Raw genomic sequence first — 21,389 nt, 5'->3', positions numbered from 1 at the left:
AATGTTGTGAGTACTATGTTAAGATATTAAGAGCAAAAAAGCTTAACAATTCATGATCTGATTTCAACCATCTTAATTTAATGTTAGGTTCTGAGAGCTATAATGAAGGTTATCTAAGATTACGATATGATCTTGATCAATGGGCGGCCAGGGTGGTGCAGCGGTAGAGTTGCTGCCTTACAGCACTCACAGCGCCAGAGACCCGGGTTTGATCCCAACTACGGGTGATGTCTGTATGAAGTTTGTACGTACGTTCTCCCCATGACCGCGTGGGTTTTCCTTTCACACTCCAAAGACGTACAGGTATGCAAGTTAATTGGCTTGGTGTAAGTGTAAAATTGTCCTTATTGGGGATAGTCCTAATTAGGATTAGGATATTAAAATTGTCCTTGTTAGGATACTAGCATATTGTTAATGTGCAGGGATCGTTGATCGGTGCGGACTCGGTGGGCTGAAGGACCTGTTTCTGCGCTGTATCTCTAAACTAAACTTGGCTAATGGGCAAAGGAAAAGCAAATATAATTTAATTCAGTTGTAATTTGTGATTTATTTATTTATTAATAAACATTTACATGTAATACGCAAGATTGTAGCTAATTTCCATCTTTAGTCCCTCCGGTAAACAAGGTAAACGCATCACAACACAACACAAATGGTCTAGCCTGCAGTCATAACATAGAATAAATAACAAACACTCAACACAGCCCAAGTCGCAAAGTCATTGTCTCTTCCCTCCTTGCTCTCCCTCTGCGCTGAGGCAATCCAAGCCTCCGATGTTGTGGCCCGCCGGGTGATGGTAAGTAAGTCCCGCGGCTGAATCCGTGCTCCACAAACGGGCCGGTTCAAACTCCGCGGCCCGGGGCGATCGAAGCTGCCGAAGCTGCTGCCCTCCAGTCCAGCGGACGCAGCTGTCGTTGCGGGAGCTCCGGAAAACAGAACTCGAGCTCCCGATGATGTCGTCCAACGGTCCGCGGCCGAGCCTCCGAGGCTCCAAAGTCGGGTCGGAAGTTGGGTCGCACCGCAACCACAGCCCCGAAGTCGGCTGGTAAGTCCTGGCTCTGCCTCCGCAGCCTCAAGGTCGGTCGCAGTTGGAGGCCGCCAACTCCGCGATAGGCCTCAGCGCAGACGGACACGGAGACGGGGGATACGGCAGGAAAGGTCACATCCCCCCCCCGAAGGAAGAGTCAAAAACCATGTTACCCCCCCCCCCCCCCCCCCCCCCCCCCACACACATACCCAACCAAATAAACCAAAATAAACCGCAAAAACGGGACAAGAGAAAACAAAAAACAGAAAAGACAACGGACTACAGGCGAGACGCAGCTGCAAGGCAGCGCCGCCACTCCCACTACATAAACTCTGCAAGATTGTAAAATGTTGCATATAAGGTGTTGAATATAATGTGTTGCATTTTGATAAGACAAACGAGGGCAGGATTTGTGCAGTAAACCGTAGACCTCTTGGAAAGTGTTATAGAACTGAGACCCTGTGGGTGCGGGTACATAGTTTCATGAAAGCAGCACTACTGATGGACAGGTTGATGAAGAATGCATTTGGTATGCATGCCTTCATCTATTGGGGTATTGAGTATAGGATTTGGAAGCCGTATTACAGCTGTTTAAGACATTGTTAAAACCACATTTGGATTACCATGTACACTTGTGGTCATCCTGGTATAGGAACGATGTCATTAAACTAGAAAGGGAGCAAAAAAAATACTTAAGCCTGTTACGTGCCTGGAAGGCTTGAGTTAAAAGGAGAGGGTGGATAGGATGGGGCTTTATTCCCCTAGAGCATAGCAGAAGTTGTAGAAGTTCATAAAATCATGGGGCCACAGATAAGGTGAATCGCCAAATATTTTTTCCCCAGGGTAAGTGAGGCTAAAACTAGAGGGCATAGGTTTAAGGTGGGAGTGGAAAGATTTAAAAAGAACCCAAGGAGCTTGATACGTACATGGAACGAGCTGCCAGAAGTAGTTGAATCGGGTACAATTAAGACATGTAAAAAATGCTTGGACAGGTACACAGAAAAGATTTGGAGGGATATTGGTCATGAATAGGCAAGTGGAACCAGATCGGTTAAGCAACTTGGTCGGCTTGAGTGAGTTGGCAAAAGTGCCTGTATCCATGCTAAATAGTTCAAATTCTATTTGCTAAGCTTAGAAATGAGATTGTGCTCCACGAGTCTCATTAGAACAGTCTGGGAGGCCAAAGACAACACAGTGAGTGGGATAGAGAATTAAAGTGGCATGCAATCGGAAGCTCAGAACCATTGCTTGAGTGAATGGTGGTGTTATGTCCCAAAATTGTTCGTTGAGCTAGTTGTAAGTGCCGATGCAGTACAATAAATCGGAGGAGGTTTTTTTGTACCCAGTATATTTTTTGTTTTCATTCATCTCAAATTTGTACTTCCCATATAACAAGCTTCCACTAGCCTTCGTCTAACATCACCACTTGTCACTTGGTCTCTCTTGGTCAAGTGTGTTTTATGTACCGGATATGAACCAGAGCATTAACATTCTTACTTGTAGCAGCTTTGCAAGCATATAAGACTCGGCAACAACAATAATATATACAATAAATTATCGTTCTTAAGTAAACTAGACCATGAAAATTACAAAATCAAAGTATGTAGAGCAACCATAGTAATGCGAAGTTCATAGTGATTTGGAGCAGAGAATAGGTGGTATATGGTGGTTCAAGAACCTGATGGGAAGAAGCTACTCTAGATCCCGAATGTACCAGTTTTCATGTTCCTGAACTACTTTCCTAATGGTAGGAGCGAGTAGAGAGCATGACCCATGTGGTGTGGGTCTCAGATGATATTAGTTGCTGTCTTGAGGCAGTAGATCCCTTTGATGGCGGTGTACTCATGATCGATTAGGCAATGTCCATCACTTTCTTTCTTGAGCCTCCTTCTTTCTTGAGCATTTGCATTTCCGAGCCAGACTACAATGCAAATAGTCAGCATGCTCTCCACCAGCGACCTGTGGAATCTCCTCACATTTCTGAAGAAGTATAGGCATTGATGAGCTTTCCTCGTGATAGCTTCAAAGTGATGGGCTCAGGCCAGATCGTCTTTGTTGTGAGGAGCTTTAAGCTATCGACTCTCCACCATCATCCTGACAATGAAAAATGATGCATGGTCCCTCAGCTTTCCCTTCCTGAAGTCAACAATCAGCTCCATCTGACAAAAGACATTCTCTTTGTTCTTCCTTCTTTGGACTTGAGATGTTTCATTTCTGACGCATCTCAGTTATGATGAAAAGCCATTGACCTGAAACATTAACTCCGTTTTAGTCTCCGCAGATGCTATTTCTTGCAGAATATTTCATTCCAGCTTTTTGACATGATCCACTATGTGAGATTCCTTTGTTTTGTATATGGTGCACCCTGCAATCCAGAAGCTCTTTGTTTAGTGCTTAAATCATTTGAAGTCCTTGCGTGAAATGTACATGCCTGTTGCATCTGTACATCCTATTTTATAGGGTTGGTAATTCTAGAGTGTTAGTTTGCTGAAGCCAGCAACTGACTGGTGCTTAGAACGACTGTAAAATGTGCTGCAGAAACTATGACTCACTGCATCACATCATTCCCAAGAAAGGTCAATGGTATAGATATGAAAAGAACGTGCCACACAAGGAAGAAAAATTCACATCAAAATGTCACATGTGAAGCTCGCTCCTGCAGCATCAGGGAATGGTCTAATTTTAGCCTGACCTTCACAGTTGTTTAAAATTTCCTTCTGTTATTAATTAAGCTAACTTATTGGATATGTATAATATTCCTTTACAATGAATTGTGTTATTTTGACATATTTGATATTTTGATTCGTATTGTACATTTATGTAAAGATTATTTATTAATTAGAAATCCAGAAGCACAAACTCGTTATGGACATAATTGAGTTATTTAGCAGTTCATAGTTAAATTACCACATACTTTGGTATTGGTAGAGTAATAACCAATAAATGGAACTACAGTTAAGCAATTTCAAAGGGATAGGATGATATTCCTGATATTCAAATTGCTTATCGTTCACAAAAAACATGATGGAATGAGAAATGTAAATGGGTATTTTTACAGAATGTTATGTAATTTAAAATGCATTTTAAACTGCTAGGATTTCTAATATTACCTACAAAATAGATATTTTAAAGCGTAAACTTTTTGCTGCACTATTTAAATTATTTTTCTGGAATGAAATGTACTGAGCATTAAAATATTAACAGCTTGCATTTATATAGTGACATTAACATCGTAAACATCTCCAGGCACCTCACAGGATGGCTATCAAAAATATATTTTTATCTGATACCAAGGTACTTCGTACAACTATTTCCATTCCTGAGATTATTTTTAACAATTGCAGCTCAGCTCAAATGTAGTTCAGTTTTTTTCAATTTTTGAGACTGCCAATGCCTTAAAGCTGACAATTAGTTTATTTCAGTTTCCTACCAGAGTCTTTAAGAAGGAAATGCAGATGCTGGAAAATCGAAGGTACACAAAAATGCTGGAAAAACTCAGCGGGTGCAACAGCATCTATGGAGCGAAGGAAATAGGCAACGTTTCGGGCCGAAACATTGCCTATTTCCTTCGCTCCATAGATGCTGCTGCACCCGCTGAGTTTCTCCAGCTTTTTTGTGTACCTCCTACCAGAGTCTCCAGTCTGTCTGCTCCGTCCCCTCACTGTGAAATCATCAGAGTGCTTGCAGCTCAACTCTGATAGCATTCTCTTTGTAAAATGTGAATGTTGCAGAGCCAAACATTGATCTATTCTATATGATCTGTGTAAATATAGATCGGCTGTAAAAATTACACCTACAAAATGCTGCTAATCAAGTGTCATTCAACTTCTGTCAAGCTGCTGCTGTACTTTTTTGACGAAAGAAGCAATGTGCAAGCATAAATTTTAGACTTAATATTTTCAGTATAGTTAACCAGCTCCTTGAATATTGTCATTTTTGCACTGCAGTGTGTTGACAGTAACAGCAGTTCAAAATGACTTATTTGGGTGCCACTCCAGATTCAATTCAGTTATACAAAAAGCTTTGCTGGATCCCATTTAGATTGCTGCTACAGTCACCTTTAGGAATAACGCTGGAAAGGGTATATTGGTCTTGAGGTCTGCGAACACTGATTCATAAGACTGACTGAGCTCTTGAACAATTTGTATAGGTAGTGTATATTCATCAGAATATTGAGGCTTATACATGATGGCATGTCAGTCACAGTGCACAGCAACTGCGGCTCTGAGTCCGAGCCCTTCACAGTGGAAGCGGGGGTCAAACAGGGATGCATCATCGCACCCACCCTGTTTGTCAATTTTCATTGCTGCCATACTTCACCTAATTGGTGAAGAGCTGCCACAAGGGATCCCAATCCTCTATAGAACTGACAGTGGGCTCTTCAACCTTAATAGGTTGGAGGCCAAGAGCAAAATCAGTAACATCGCCATCATGGAGCTTCAGTATGCGGACTACTGCGCTATTGCAGCACACTCTGCAGAAGACCTCCAGGGCATCCTGAATGCCTTTGCCAAGGCATACAGAGCCATGGGTCTAGCCTTAAATATGAAGAAGATCCAGGTCCTACATCAACCTCCACCCAACCAGCCACCTACCCAGCCCACTATAAAAGTGGACAACACTACTCTTGAAAACGTTGACCACTTCCCCAAACTTGGCAGCATTCTTTCCTCAAGAGTTGACATTGACTCTGAGGTTAACCATCGCCTGAGTTGTGCCAGAGGAGCCTACGCCAGACTCATGGTCTTTGAAGACTGAGACCTAAAGGCTCAAACAAAACTGCTGGTCTACAGAGCCGTTGTCCTCTACACCCTGTTGTATGGAACCGACTCCACCTACAGCTGGCACCTGAGGGCCCTGGAACAATACCATCAAAGATCCTTGCGAAAGATTCTGAGGATCAGCTGGGAGGACAAACGCACCCACATCAGCGTTTTGGAGGAAGCCAACATGACCATCATCACCACCACAATAATGCCGCACCAACTTCAATGGACTGGCCATGTCATCCGCATGTCCAACACAAGTCTCCCTAAACAAATCCTGTACTCTCAATTGAAGGAAGGTCGGCGAGCCCCCGGCGGGCCAAAGAAATGCTTCAAGGACAATATCAAGAACAGTTTGAAGAAATTCCACATCACATCGAGCAACTGGGAGCACATTACACTGGATAGGCGCTCCTGGAGGAAATCCGTGCAGGAAGAAGCTGCACGTCACGAAATGAAACTACGCCATGTCACAGAGACAAAGCGACAGAACCGTAAGGAGAGAGAGAAGAGGGCTTGATGACTACCAACCACCGCCAGTCTCCACTGCCCACATTGCAGCAAGGTGTGTTGGTCACGGATCGGCCTCTACAGACTTCTGCAGACCCTTACGTAGACGACCCTATGGAGAGGATAGGACAGTCGCACTCGTTTCGAGTGACCGCCGATATGAAGATGATGATTGGATACAATGTAATCCAATTAGGTTGCATAAAATGATTGGAGGCTCCATATTCTTAAGTAAATTTCCCTTTAAATATGCCAGTGATTCTCAAAAATTAACATATCCTGTTTAAAATCTTTTCTTCAAGTTATGTTTTTTAAAAGGAACACTTACATTTAAGCACCCAAGATGAGGTGTTCCATCCCTCATTCTTTAGGGAACTGGGGTTCCCCTCTTCCATCATAGATGAGGCCCTCACTAGGGTCTCCTCGATATCCCGCAACTTCGCTCATGCCCCCCCCCTCACCCCAGTCTCATCAGGGACAGAGTCGTTGTTCCCCAGTCCACACCTTTCAGCCGTTGCATACAGCACATAATCCTCCAACAGATTCGCCACCTCCAACGGGTTCTCACCACGTCACACCTTCCCATCCCCACCCCTTTCCGCGGAGACCATTCCCTCCGCAACTCCCTGCTTAACTTGTCCCTTCCTACCCAAACCATACCCTCCGCAGGTACTTTCCCCAGCAACCGCAGGAGATGCAACATCTGTCCTTATACCTCCTCCCTCAACTCTGTCCATCCCCATAATCTTTTCAGGTGAGGCAGAGGTTCACTTGCACCTCTTCCAATCTCATCTATTGTATCCGCTGATCGAGGTGTGGACTGCTATATATCGATGAGACCAAGCGCAGGCTTGATGATTGTTTCACTGAACACCTCCGCTCAGTCTGCCTAAACCTACCTGATCTCCCGATTCGGTCGGTGGGGGCGCTGTGACCCGGCTGCCCTGCCAGCAGCGTGTGCGTCATTTCTATTTTTGGGGGGGGGGGGGGGGTTTTAGTGTCCAAATGTGTGTTTTAATGTCTCTTGGTGTGTCTTGTGTGAAGGGTGGTAAGGGGGGGGGGGAAACCACTTTCGGTCGCCTCCTCCATGGAGAGGCGACTTTTTCCATGTCGCCACCCTCGCGGGATAACATTATGGATTGGTGTGGCCTTTCCCGGAGTCGGGCCCGGAGTTTCAGCAGCGGGCGCAGCGTGCACTTTTCATCGCGGAGCGGACGAGCACTTGCCGAGATCGCCAAAGGGAGTGCTCCGATCGCTGGCCCGTGGACTGTTACAACCTGAAGCCATGGTCTGCGGAGCTACTAGCCGCGGGCGCGGCGTCCGGAGCCTGGGACTCCTCGCTGGAGAAGAGCTCCGACCGCCGGCCTGCAGCTGATAACATCCTGAAGCCGCAGTCTGCGGAGCTTCTAGCCACGGGCACGGTGTGGACTTAACATCCGAAGCTTGATCCCTTGCTGGCGATCCCCGGAGAAGAGCTTCGACTGCAGGCCAGCGGCCTACACCATCTTGAAGCCATGGTCTCCTGTAGGTAGGGAGGCGCCTCTTCGGGACTTAGCGTCCCGATGAGAGGGCCTGTACATCTGGCTGCCCGCAGCAGTTGCTGCTGAGGTTTATGGCCGCGACCACGAGGGAACAATGGAGGAGGACTGACTACTTTCTGCCTTCCACCACAGTGAAGAATGCTGTGGTGGATGTTTGTGTTAAATTTTTATTGTGTATTGTGTGTTCTTTTTTGATTGTATTGCTGCTGGCAAGTGCACTTTCACTGCACTTTATTGTGTATGTGATTAGTAAATCTGATTGATTGCTAAACACTTTACCTCCCCCTCCCATTCCCACACTGACCTTTCTGTCCTGGGTCTCCTCCATTGTCAGAGTGAGGCCCAGTGTAATTTGGAGGAACAGCACCTCATATTTTGCTTGTGCAGCTTACACCCCAGCGGTATGACTGTTGACTTCTCTAACATTAAGTAAACCTTGCTTTCCCTCTTTCACCATTCATCCCCCTTTCCAATTCTCTGACCGGTCTGACTTTCCTTGATTACACTTTATCTCTGCGTTGTTACCTTCTCCAAGATCTATTCTACATTCTCCATGATCCGGTAGGCGGCGCGGCTCTGGCCAGCAGCGGCCTCTGCAGTCTGTCCGCGTTTTTATTATTTTCTGTCTGTGTTTTAATGTAGTTTTTGTTATTTTTTGTTGGGGTGGGTGTGTGTGTGGGTGGGAGGGGGGGGGAAACTTTTTAAATCTCTCCCTGCACTGTAGACCCGACCTTTTCTCGTCGGGTTTCCATTGTCGTTGAGGCCGCAACGAGGAGCGGCCTCCAACAGGAGGAGCCGGGGACTCTGGTGCTACTCACCGTCGCCGTCGCGGGGCTGGCCGAGTCCGGAGCAGTGGAGGAGCGTTGCCGCTGCGCTGCTGCTGCTGCTGCTGATTCGGAGGCTGCTGCTGCGGGTCTACGGACAGCGACGCCGGGAGCCCGCGGCTCCCTGGAGAGAGACCGCTTTTCGGGGCTTCTGCAACGGCGAATTCTCCCGCCCGTGTTGCGGGGTTGAAGAGCTCCTGGAGCGGGGCCTAACACCATTGCCCCGCGCGGCTGGAACGGCCGCGGGACTTTACGAGCGCACACCGGGGGCTCCAACACCAAGACCCGGTGTGCGACCTCGCACCACCCGGCGTGGCTTAAATGGCCGCGGGACAATCGCCATCGCCAGCCGGGGGCTTTGACTTTGACTGACATCGGGGGGGCGGGGGGGGGAAGAGAGTGCAGTGGAGAGATAAGTTTTATTTGGCCTTCCATCACAGCTATGTGATGGATGTTTATGTAAAATGTAATTATGTTGTGTCTGGGTCTATTTGTGTGTAATGTATGGCTGCAGAAACGGCATTTCGTTTGGACTTCTAGGGGTCCAAATGACAATTAAAATTGACTCTTGACTCTCTCTTGATCTCCACCCCTTTTTGTGTCTCGTTCTCACAGCTGACATTTCCGTATCTCCCCATCTCCCTCCACTCGGTCTGTAAAAGGGTCTCGACCCGAAACATCGCCAATTCCTTCTCTTCGAGATGCTGCCATCTCCAGCATTCGACCTCTTAGAGTTACTCCAGCATTTTGTGTCTATCTTCGATTTAAACCAGTATCTGCAGTGGCTTTCCTAAACATAACTTCCCAAATGTTTTGCAACCAAATAAAAGAGTAGTCAATTTTGGAATGTAGGAAATGTAGCAGCCAGTTTGTGCACCACAAGTTCTATAAATAACAGTTAAGTAATAACCATGTAATCTGTTTTAATGTTGGTTAAGTATTACTTCAGAGAACTGCGGAAGCTTAGTCATAACCTATGTTCGAAACTGATTAGATGTTTGACTGCTGAGGGAATTGGGCAACAAAGTAGATTTAAGGAAACGGGGTAGGCTATGATCTTATTGATTGGCAGAGTTGTGGGCTCATGTTTTTAAACTATGCAGGATATTGGAAAATCTTTTTTTTCCCCCAAAATGTGCCATGAGGTATCTCTTGAGACTAAAGGAATTCAGTGTGAAAAGAGGCATTTATAACTGATGCAATATTAAAAGTTTACTGTACCGACATCAGCTTAACGTCTGACAGACTGTAGAGTTATACATTATTGAAAGAGGCCCTCACGACACAATTCATCCATGCCGATGAAGGAACCTGCATATGCTACTCTTACTTGCCCGCATTTACCCCATATTTCTCTCAACTTTTCATGTAATATTCATGTACCTGTTCAAAAGTTGGGATTGGACCTACCTCTACTACCACCAATGACAGCTCATTGCATATATTTACCACCACCAGTTTGGGGGGGGAAAACTTGCCCCACCGATTCCTTTTAAACAATTCCTCTCCCTTTGAGCCAGCATCCTCTGTTTTCAGACATCCTTACCTTGGGGAAAAAGGCTGTGACTATTAACCCTACCTAAAACTATAAGGCAATCCCTTGCTCTAGGGTAAACATTCCCATATTATCTATTCTCTCCTTGCAACTCGAGCCTTCCAATCACAATAATGGACTCATGATTTTTTTCTACATCCTCTCTATCTTAATCATATCCATCCTGGACAGCAACGACCCGAACCACATGCAATACTCCAAATACAATCCCGCTATTGTCTTGTATAGTTATGTCAAGACATCACAACTGTGCCCTAACTGATGATGACAACCATGACATCTGCTTTCTTCATTACCCTGCTTACCTATCTCACAACTTCCGAGGACCGAGATGAGAAAAACATTTTTCACACAGAGAATGGTGAATCGCTGGAACTCTCTGCCACAGAAGGTAGTTGAGGCCAGTTCATTGGCTATATTTAAGAGGGAGTTAGATTTGGTCCTTGTGGCTAAAGGGATCAGGGGGTATGGAGAGAAGGCAGGTACAGGATACTGAGTTGGACGATCAGCCATGATCATATTGAATGGTGGTGCAGGCTCGAAAGGCCGAATGGCCTACTCCTGCACCTATTTTCTATGTTTCTATGAACAGTCCCTGTGCCCCTTAGGTCTCTCTGCTCAACAACGTTCCCCAAGCCAGTGCCGTGTATGTCCTGCTTAGTTTTACTTTCCAAATGAATCACTTTGCACTTAGCTGAGTTAAATTCCATCTGCCATTCCTTTGCCTGCTTCCCAGTTGATTTAGGTACTGTAATTAACCTTTATAAAGTTCTTCACGATGCCACCGATTTTCGTTTCATCTGTAAACTAACTAAACGTGCCACCTAATTCTCATACAAATCATCGATATATGTTACAAATATAGGGGACCCAGCACTAATCCATGTGTCACACCATTAATTGCAGACCTCCAATCTGAAAATCAACTATCTTCCACCATCCTCTGCATCCTCATCCTAGACCCCACTTGATCTAACCTTCTGGACAGTCTACCATGCGGGACCTTGTCAAAGTCCTTGATGAAGTCGAGCTTGACTCTACAAAATGTTAGGTCAGGTGTATAAGTGCAGTCACCATGCAATAGATAGATAGATAGATAGCCTTTATTGTCATTCAGACCGAAGTCTGAACGAAATTGCAGCAGTCATACATATAATATAATAAAAACAACAATAAACACATATTAACATCCACCACAGTGAGTCCACCCAGCATCTCCTCACTGTGATGGAGGCAAAAGTCAGATGTGTCAGACTTGACATCTTTTCAATATTAACAATAGTGTGAGTCTTGCATAATAATTGAAGAAACTGCTTCCCAATTTTGTTCTAAACCATAAGTTGCCATTCAATTTTGCTCTCTTTAATGTTGCTAACTTACAGGAAACCCTGGCCTAGAAAGGTGGTGCCTGCGTCTATGAGCAAAATACTGCTTGTGGCTGTATCTTTTAAATATGGAATCTTAAAGATTTTGCTGGATTTCTATGAATACTTCGCCCACCCTCAAAAACAAACTGCAATTATTATATACATTAAATATATAACTGCTGGAAATAATCAGCAGGCCAGACTGCATTTGTAGGAAGAAAAGCAGAGCAAATGTTTCAAGTCAGAGATCCTTCACCAAATGTTTTATTTTGCCATTGTTATTCTTGTTTTTACACACTTTGCCTTACATTATGAATTCAGTTAATTGTTAATTCACATTCTAGCATTGTTCAGTACATATTAATCAGAAATGTTCCAGACTTTATAATGTTTGGTAAAAATATATGGCAATCTTTGTGGTAAATCAAGGTACACTGAGCCAGAGCAGTGTGAAGAAACTAACACTTGGTTAATGTCTATCTTGAGAATATGCTGAAGTGCTTAATAGTTCCTGAATTGCTATTTTTCCAAATCGATGAATGTCGTTGTAAATTTCACAATGCCAATTAAAATCGGTAATGTTTCGGAGCTCTTAATTAAATATTTTTTAAATGTTTTTGTTAAAAGTATTACATCACACTTGTTATTTGGAGTGGAAACCTCTTGTGCAATTTTAATTTCATACATCAGATATTGATGTTGCTGATAAGGCAAGAATTTATTATCGGTTTATAATTGTCATGAAACCGAGTGATTAGTTTACGTCTGAAGATACAGGTGCACAACCTTTTATCCGAAAGCCTTGGGACCAGACACTTTTCGTAATTCAGAATTTGTCGGTCTTCGGAATGGAAATTTTTTAGCGTAGATTTTAACGGCTGGCTCAGTGGTAGAGTGTTCGGCTCATATCCGCAAGGTCGCGAGTTTGCGTCTTGATCCCGGCTGTTACTCGGTCGCGAGTTTGAGTCTTCAATGTCGTTTTTTCTTGCAGAATAAATGTTTGTATGAAATGCAGTGTAGGAGAGGTGTACTGACTGTGTGGGCAGAACTTTGGAAGTGATTGCCCACCAGTCTAAAAAGCCGCTGTGTCTCCCTGTCCCTGGGATAGCAGGGGGCGATCAAACGGCACAATACCCCCCTCCCCCTCCAACTCCAGAGGAATCCGCTCCCCGATGGGCCGCTACGGCGACAAGTGGCAGTTTGCCCACAGCCAGAGCTGCGCCACCCCAAGAACACCTTGCACACCATCAGCTTCTGCCCCTACGTGTTCCTCTGGAGTTGGAGCTGGGCTGGGCTTGAGTTGCTGCTGGCTGTGGGTCTCTGGGATCTCCGTGCTTGCAGTGGGCCTGGGGTTCGCTGTCCCGTTGGTCCTGACGTCTCCGGCCTCCCCCCTGGACTGGAGCTGAGACTGGGAACTGTACCGCCCTTGCCCCCTCCCTCTGCAACTGCAAACAACCCCACTCTCCTGCAAGGGCGGTACAGTTCCCGGAGGATAGCAGGTGGCCGGAGACGTCAGGACCAACAGGAACCCGCTCCCCGATGGGCCCCTACGACGCCCCGAGCTGCGCCCCGTCATCCGCAACCCAGGTTCCTCTGTAGTTGGAGCGGGGCTGGGCTGGGCTGCTGCTGGCTGTGGGTCTCTGGGTTCTCCGTGCTTGCGGTGGGCCTGGTGGTCGACGTCCAATTGGTCCTGACGTCTCCGGTGACTGCACTCACCTGCTGCCATCGCCGACGTGAAAACAGTACAAAGCCCCCGCGCCGGTGCAATGAGCGGGGAGCTGGAGAGGGGAGGGATGGGGTCACACACATGGCCGGGGAGCAGAGGGGTGTAGGTGGGGTGAAACTGAAGGGAGCGACAATCTGCTGCTGCCTGCACGCTGAGTTAAAAAGTTCCCACGCAAGACTCACGATACACTGTGTATCGTGTCTACCGTGGGAACTTTTTAACTCAGCGGGCAGGTAGCAGCATATTGTCAATTATTAACCCTCCCGCGCAATGTACCCTCGCCTTCTCTTTTATGGATGGGGATTTAGTTCCCCTTTCTTCGAGGGCCGACCGGAGGTTCCGCTGTCACCTCTGCTGGCCGCCCTTGGTGAGCGTCCAGTCTCCCTGTCCCTGGAATAGTAGGGGGCGATCAAACAGCACAATACCCCCCTCCCCCTCCAACTACAGAGGAACCTGCTCCCCGATGGGCTGCTATGGCGACAAGTGGCAGTTCGCCCACAGCCCGAGCTGCGCGACCCCAAGAACAAGACGTACCCCTTGCACACCATCAGCTTCTGCCCATACGGGGAGCGTGTTCCTCTGGAGTTGGAACGGGGCTGGGCTGGAGTTGCTGATCTGGGATCTCCGTGCTTGCAGTGGGCCTGGGGGTCGGTGTTCTGTTGGTCCTGACGTCTCCGGCGATTGGCACTGTGCTGCTAGCATCGCGACGTGAAGACAGTACAAAGCCCCCGCGCCGGTGCAATGAACGGGGAGCTGGAGAGGGGAGGGAAGGGGTCACACACATGGCCGGGAAGCAGAGGGGTGTAGGTGGGGTGAAACTGAAGGGAGCGACAATCTACTGCTGCCTGCACGCTGAGTTAAAAAGTTCCCACGCAAGACTCACGATACACTGTGTATCGTGAGTCTACCGTGGGAACTTTTTAACTCAGCTGGCAGGTAGCAGCATATTGTCAATTATTAACCCTCCCGCGCAATATACCCTCACCTTCTCTTTTATGAATAGGGATTTAGTTCCCCTTTCTTCGAGGACCGACCGGAGGTTCCGCTGTCACCTCTGCGGGCCGCCCTCGGTAAACGTTTTCAAGGACTTTTCTTCAAGGACCGAAAAAATGTCGCTATTCGGAGGTTTTCGTTATTTGGATCTTCGGATAAAAGGTTGTGCACCATATTGGTGTAGATTTGAAGTCAAAGGTCAAACTGGTAAGGAAGAAAGTTCACTTTCCCCAATGACAAATATTTTTAGTAGCCAAATTAGCAATCAACCTGATAGTTTCAGCAGTCTGGTAGTTTTGCCAGTCACTTTTGCTGATACTAGTTTTCATAAAGCCATATTTATCTCAAGTACTTTAGCATTTTGAACAAATCTCGGCATTAATAGTCCGGGCCTTCAGTTTCCCAGGTCTTCGTTACCTTAAGGAACAGAGATGCTATCCCACATCAGGAATATTTTCTGTTGATCTATATTTGTTACTCCAATTAAGCTTCTGGTTTATAGTGCCCTCTAGATTACAATGTGGTAATGCCATTGAAAGTTACAAGGTAGTGAGTGGTTAGATTTTTCAATCTATTACTCAACACTTGTGTAATGTAAATATTATTTGTTTCTTCTCAAGTATTGTACTTCTTTCTTGTGGGAATTGCTAACGGTGAGCATTTGTTCCAAACAATTCATGTTCATTTGATTCCTTGAAGCAGCTGAAGATGTTTGGGCTCATGAACTTCTTCAATTAGATCTTGGAACAGAGCCATGTGGACTCCACAGTCACAGTCATCTTCTGGTGTACAACAGATAACTCTAGTTGATGGAGAAGTGTGAAGAAGGGTCTCAACCCGAAACGTCACCCATTCCTTCTCTCCATAGATGTAGCCTGTCCCGCTGAGTTACTCCAGCATTTTGTGTCCATCTTCTAGTTGGTGGAATTTCCCGATGACCTGCATGGGCTTGAAATTTATTATGGCATCTTTCTGCTAGCTTGTTATATGCTGATTTGAAATCAGCTGACTTTTGACATAGGACTCTAAATTCTGTATTTGAACCAGGACTGTCATACGCTCAGGCAAAACTATCCTGACAAAAGTAAAACTGTACAGCTGTGAGTAGGTGGTTGATGAGAACATGTTACTTAATTGAGCTACAGTTTTGCCAAAATTGGCAATTTTACTTGACTTGCTTTTTACTTTGCCAAATAGGTATCAGTGTTTATGGATGTACTGAATCAGCTTTTGCCTAAAAGTGTAGTGATATGTTCTGTGAAACATTTTTCATCAAACCATAATCTTGTTATTGGACCCTTAAACTTTAATGCCCCCAGCAGAGCTGCCAAGTAGTATGGATTTTCCGTATTTTGTACGAAAATGCGATAAGAATACTGATGTATGGTTTTTCGTTGTTAAATATGGATTTTTCTTAAATCGCCAGACTTCATGTTTCATTAACATACCACTTGCCAATAGAAAAGTAATAACCTGGTGAAATTAACTTAATATCTTGCTGCTTATACAATGCAAGGATTTAAAAAGTCCTACTGTAGCTCTAAAAATTATAGCTGATTAAATCTATTAGTATTTTAAATTTCAAGATCTGGATGATTATTTTTGTAAGCATTATTCTGCCTGTCCCGCTCCAGGTTTAAACAGCGCTGTCAGTTTAACGCGTGGGAATTTAAACAAAGAGTTGTCGGTTACAGCACTATGGGTTCTAAATATAGCGCTACCTGATGGAGCGCTATGGGCTTTAAAAAATAGTGCTATGGGCTTTACACAGTGCGATGACCACAGTGCTATGGGTCACAGACTGTTTGGGGAAAATTCTCATATAACAATGAGTCTTTGGGATTCTCTTTCTCAGTGGAAGTTAAGCCTTTGCTTATTTTTCAAGCAGTGGTTGAATTTGGATAAACCTAGTAGTGAAAGGTTACCAGTGGGATTGAAGTTAAATTGGGATTATCCTTGATTTTACAGAACGGTGGGTTGGCTCAAGGGGAAGAGAGGGTGGAGAGAGGGGGAGGAAGGGAGAAGGAGAGAGGGGAGGAGGGAATAAGAGAGGGAGGGAGAAAAAAAGGAAGGAGAGGGAGGAAGAGAGAGGAAGGGTGGGAGGGAAAGGGGGAGGAAGAGAGGAAGGAGAGAGGGAGGGAGGGAGAGGAAGGCTTCCAAAATGACTTCTATATCATCATCTGGTGCTAAAAGCAGGAAACAGCCATTCAAACAGCAGTATACAAAGAGTTGGCAATTAATGCACTGTCAAGTAAGGTGCGAAGAAGACATATCATCTGGTAGCAAAATTATGCATTCTTGTACTCTTACATGGGTATGAACGCACATAGAAAATAACATTTTTTTCAGCAAAATGGTACCACGTAAAAGTACTGATTTCCTCAGCAAAATACTAATTTTCAGGTACTAGAATATTGAAATGCTCTGACAAAACTTGGCAGCTCTGCTTCAGTATAATTAGCTGTTTTTTGTATTCATTTGGTAAATCCGATGTCACTGAAATACACAACACATACAGGATTCAATATCACAACTCTAGCTTTCCCCTTAAAGAATGTGAGGGAATGTTTCAAACATGATTTTCTTTTCATAAAACCACGTTGACTAGATTTGACTATATTCAGCTTTCCTAAATGATGAGTTATTTCCTCTTTGGAAATTGATTTATTGATTCCTGCACCTTGCCACCCATAGATGTAAACCCAACTGGCCGCTAGTTCCCCACCCTCAGCCTTCCTCCAATTTTTAACAAAGGATTCAAATTGGTTGTTTTCCAATCTTCTAGCACCCTCCTGGAATTTGACAGGTTTTGAGAAATTATAACTAATGGGTCCACTATCCATCACAACTTCCTTTAAAACCCTTGAGTGCAGGCTGTTAAAGTAATTTGTCCTTTAGCCCTCTGAGTTATGCCCTGGGATTAGGATTTTAACAAGTTCCTTCCTGTTATTTGAAATTAATTATCTGTTATGAAAATATGTTTGCAGTGTCTTACATGAAGGCTGATGCAAAAAAATGATTTAACACGAAAGCCATTTCTTTGTTGCATGTTATTAATTCACCACCCTAATCTGTAGAGATCCTACACCTACTTTACCTACCTTCTTCCTATTTTATATATCTAGAGCTATTCTTATAGTTTGTTTTGCTATTACATACAAGTTTGATTGAATCTAATGTTTGTATAATAATTCATATAGAACAAATCCCATTGACACTATATGAAGTCCACCTCAATATTTACGTGTACTTAGTGTTCCTGATAAACCTTTACATAATCATTAAATCTGGTTAGATGGTAATGGCTGAAATGATAGGTATGCCATGAAGTTACATGTATTGGTTGGAAATAATTCTGTCACTGTCCTCCAGCATTCACGGATGACTAGTATTGGGTTTTAAAAGGATACCTGCATGAAGCCAGGGTATCTGTGCATTAACGGGACTGGGCAGCTGTAGAAGGGATAATTTGTGTCCACAATCCCAGAAATTGAGCAAATTTGTAAAATCCCAGCAAGCCCTGGCTAAGGCTGTGTCTTGATGAGCTGACATGGGGGTGAATTTGCAAATTTAACAGTGTCTTTTCTTGGCCCTGCCTCATCGGGTGTTTGATTGTCTATGGTGTTTAATAGTCTCTCTTTACGGCCTTCAGAAGTGCTGAATCATAAAATAACTTAAGTCATTTAAAAACCTTTGGAAAGATGCATGAAAGATGTCTTAACGTACAGTATAGCATTCTATGGAAAAATGGTTTAGTTTAAACAGAGCAGGTGCTAGCAATATTTTAACATTTGTAATCCTGCTCTTACCCTATTATCAATGTAATTTATTTGAAGCTGGGTACCCATTTGAGGCTCTGAATCTGAAGTAACACACGGAAATTGGTTTACTACCTTGGATATAATTTGGAAATTATTTAACATTAAGAATTGTATCAAGCAGCAGAAACAGATACCATACAGGAGGGGGGAAGGAGCTGAACCTTGATACCAGACCAGGTGGGGAGGAAGTAGGGCAAAATTTAGTCTAAGTAAAAAGAAAGGATTAATTACAAATGTTTATGACAAGCAGGGTTTTGCCTTAAAATGACATATTTTCCCCTAAGGCAGCTTTTATGGATTTTTTTTAAATCTTAAACAAAATGTTTGAAAAACATTTAACATTAATTATAAGAAAGGGCTAGACTTTGACTGTGAGAAATTGAGTGTGATTAGAGTAATGGATGCATTGTTCAGAGATGTGGAAATCTGGATAAAGGGCTTCCCAAAGTTCTGCTTTAAGTTTATTTTAGCAGTATATAGAATATATACAAATATACAAATATATAGAAGTATATGGCATTTATTTGGTGAAGGGAATTGTGAAGGATTCGGGATCTGGGGTGAGTGGAGACTGAGTGTGACATGTCCACAGTGAGAGGATAATGGTTGTTGTTGTGAGGAGCAGATGGTGATGGTTGTGGATGCAAACTGAAACGGATTGTGATGGAAGTGGAAGGGTAGTCATTGTTGAATGTGTTATTGAGCCTGGTGGAGATTCTCTTGTTCCTCCTATAGGGCATAAACAGTATTGAAAAGATGCTAGCTTTGAATTCAGCTATTCGTGCTTCCTTTCAGCTAACTGTGGAACTCCAGCTTCCCGTAGTTAAAAAGAGAATGCAAGGTTGAAGCCAGCCAGTCTAATTGGATTATTTCAATGTTAAACCCGCTTTCTGCAGGTACAGAGCTCCCCTGTCCCACACTGTCATGTTAAGAACTCTCTAAAGTGTCATTGAGTCTTCTCCCCATTTGAAATGCCTTAACAATTCATCAAACTTTAACCTTCTATGAACTTCTATGAACATTGTGCTGATACTGAATTGTATAAAATCAGTTCATTTAATAGTAATTTGTTTGCATATAAATGGCATATTGTCAAGTAAGTATGTAATCTGAAGCAGTACAATTTAAATGTAGTAAACCTGCTGATACGTTTAATATTTGTTCTGTAATAAATTTGTATTCTTGGGTGCAGAGTTTGATCTCAAATTTTATTCACAGTTATGAATTAACAACGCAGATCCTTATTTTGCCTTCTGTATGAAGAAAACATGAATGTTTTAGATTTTGAAAATTGCTATCATCATGTACAAGGATGCAGATTCATTAAGCTGTCTCAGCAACTTTATTGTAAAGGTTTTGAATTTTACTTGGCTTACATTCTATGAACTTTAAGTCCACATTGACATTTGATACAAATTCTATTTATCCTTTGTTTGCATGCAGCAAGAAGTTATGGGAGAAGACGAGGTAAACATTTGGTTTTTAGTGCTGACTAGATTGTATCTTTTAAATTATTCTGTACTATTGGATGATAAATTATTAGTTCTTTTTGACAATTAATTGAATGATAGATGGATGATTTTATGGATTTCAGTTACAGAGAAAATAACTACAGTTGAAGATCTCCACACCTTGACTAATCTCTATTGAATGCAGTAAATATTCATAATCTTGCTTCAAGAGCTGAACCTCTTCCCCCTAAATCCTATGCTCTGATCTCCCAACTTCATCTCAGATTCCATGTTGATTTTCTCTTGAGATTGCCCACCACTACAATTGTCATTAGTTGCTTTCAGTTGGATCAAAACCACAAATTCAATCCCTTCATCTGACAGACCACGGGTCCAATTTTTCCGTGTCTCACTATCATCTTCACAATGTAGTTATCAAACTATTGCACCCATTTGTTATTATCTCTAAAGAACTGACACCATATTCACCCTCTTCAATACTTGAGGATGACCACTCTCCATATCACCAGCCGTTTGCACCTCTATGTCAGCCATTTATGTACATACACAAATAGTTGCTGTCTTTATTTTTTTTCATGCCAGATACTATTTGTCTTCCTTTAAGCATGTTCCTTAGAATATGTATGCTATCTCACAACTTGCGTTTTACTGCCGTGTACACGAACTCGAAAAGATCTTTAAATTGCACTTTCTGATGAAATCAGTCCTTTCCTATGTTCCAGTCCCATGAACAGGGACAAAGTTGCTTAAGCTGCCTATAAACAAGCTTATTGCAATCAGATCATTTAGTTTTGTGTAGCAGTGCCCCATTGAATCATTCTAACATAAAACTTAAATAGCTTTCCATGAAACGTAATATCATATGCAGTTTTAGTTCCCAACACCAGATTCTATAAAGTTATGCTTAATGCCTATTTACTTTTTGTATGATTAAAATGCTCTTCATCATTATAAATATAACATGCCTTCCCATGGCATCACTTGGCTATTTCCTGGAAGCAAATACACAAGTGCCTTGCTTTGAAAATGGCAGTGTTTGAAAATACACGATCAGGTGTCCATAATACATTTTGGTGGGAATCCTGAATGCATTTGGATTTTGGATGTATTTGGACTGGAGATCTTCCACTGTAACAGCATAATTGTATGGCTGAACAACACAACAAAAAGTAGTTGGTGATTATGGTTTAAGAAATGCTAATTGTATGCAATTTTTCAAAATTGGCTTGGCTTGGATTCTTTATGTTAATAATTAACGTTTTATGAATGTAGTAGCAACATAATATTCTGATCTATTAATTTTGATACTTAAACCTGAAAACTTGTTCAATAATTTATCTGAAATAATTCTTACAGTTCATTTATTCCTTAATTTTTTGAAGCTTGCTAATATCTACTGTTATATCATCTTCTCCATACAGTATGGGACAGCTACAGGTTTCTTTACATATCAAGTGTCATTGGATAGAGTAGGACTGACTTTCCCTTTCTCTTCCTCAATTTTCTGATCCCCTGATTGAATGAACTAAAGAAACTAATGATTTGGCTGAAGATAACTGTTTTAAACAGTCTGAAACTTTTAATATATGTTAGATACTATATTTAAAGGAAATTGACGAATGCAGGAAAATAACACCAAGACACAAGATCAGTTGTGATTTTATTTAATGGTTTACTAATGTTTTCATCCCATTCAGTTCTTATTTAGAGATGCATTTAGCCTGCACTAACAAGTCAGCTAATAGCTACTGAATTGCTTTTTTTCCTTCAGTGAATTCTTCAGTTGA

At 43.2% G+C, this 21,389-nt stretch overlaps 1 protein-coding gene across 2 annotated transcripts in view; it reads left to right on the top strand.

The window, feature by feature from the left end:
• Positions 1-21,389, top strand: part of cpeb2 (cytoplasmic polyadenylation element binding protein 2) — a 116,889-nt gene that overhangs the window by 62,734 nt on the left and 32,766 nt on the right. Inside the window, exon 5 of one of the 2 annotated variants that reach the window (XM_055638827.1) lies at positions 19,574-19,597. The exons of the other annotated variant lie outside the window; for it this stretch is intronic. Coding sequence (XP_055494802.1) covers positions 19,574-19,597 — 24 coding nt within the window. The remainder of the gene's footprint in view (positions 1-19,573; positions 19,598-21,389) is intronic. 2 annotated transcript variants of the gene reach the window in all.

Source organism: Leucoraja erinacea, chromosome 1 (assembly GCF_028641065.1).
Source record: "Leucoraja erinacea ecotype New England chromosome 1, Leri_hhj_1, whole genome shotgun sequence".
In the NCBI taxonomy this organism is placed as follows: domain Eukaryota; kingdom Metazoa; phylum Chordata; class Chondrichthyes; order Rajiformes; family Rajidae; genus Leucoraja; species Leucoraja erinaceus.
The sequence above is the reverse complement of the archived record's forward strand: the minus strand, read 5'-3'. Positions and strand labels throughout refer to the sequence as shown.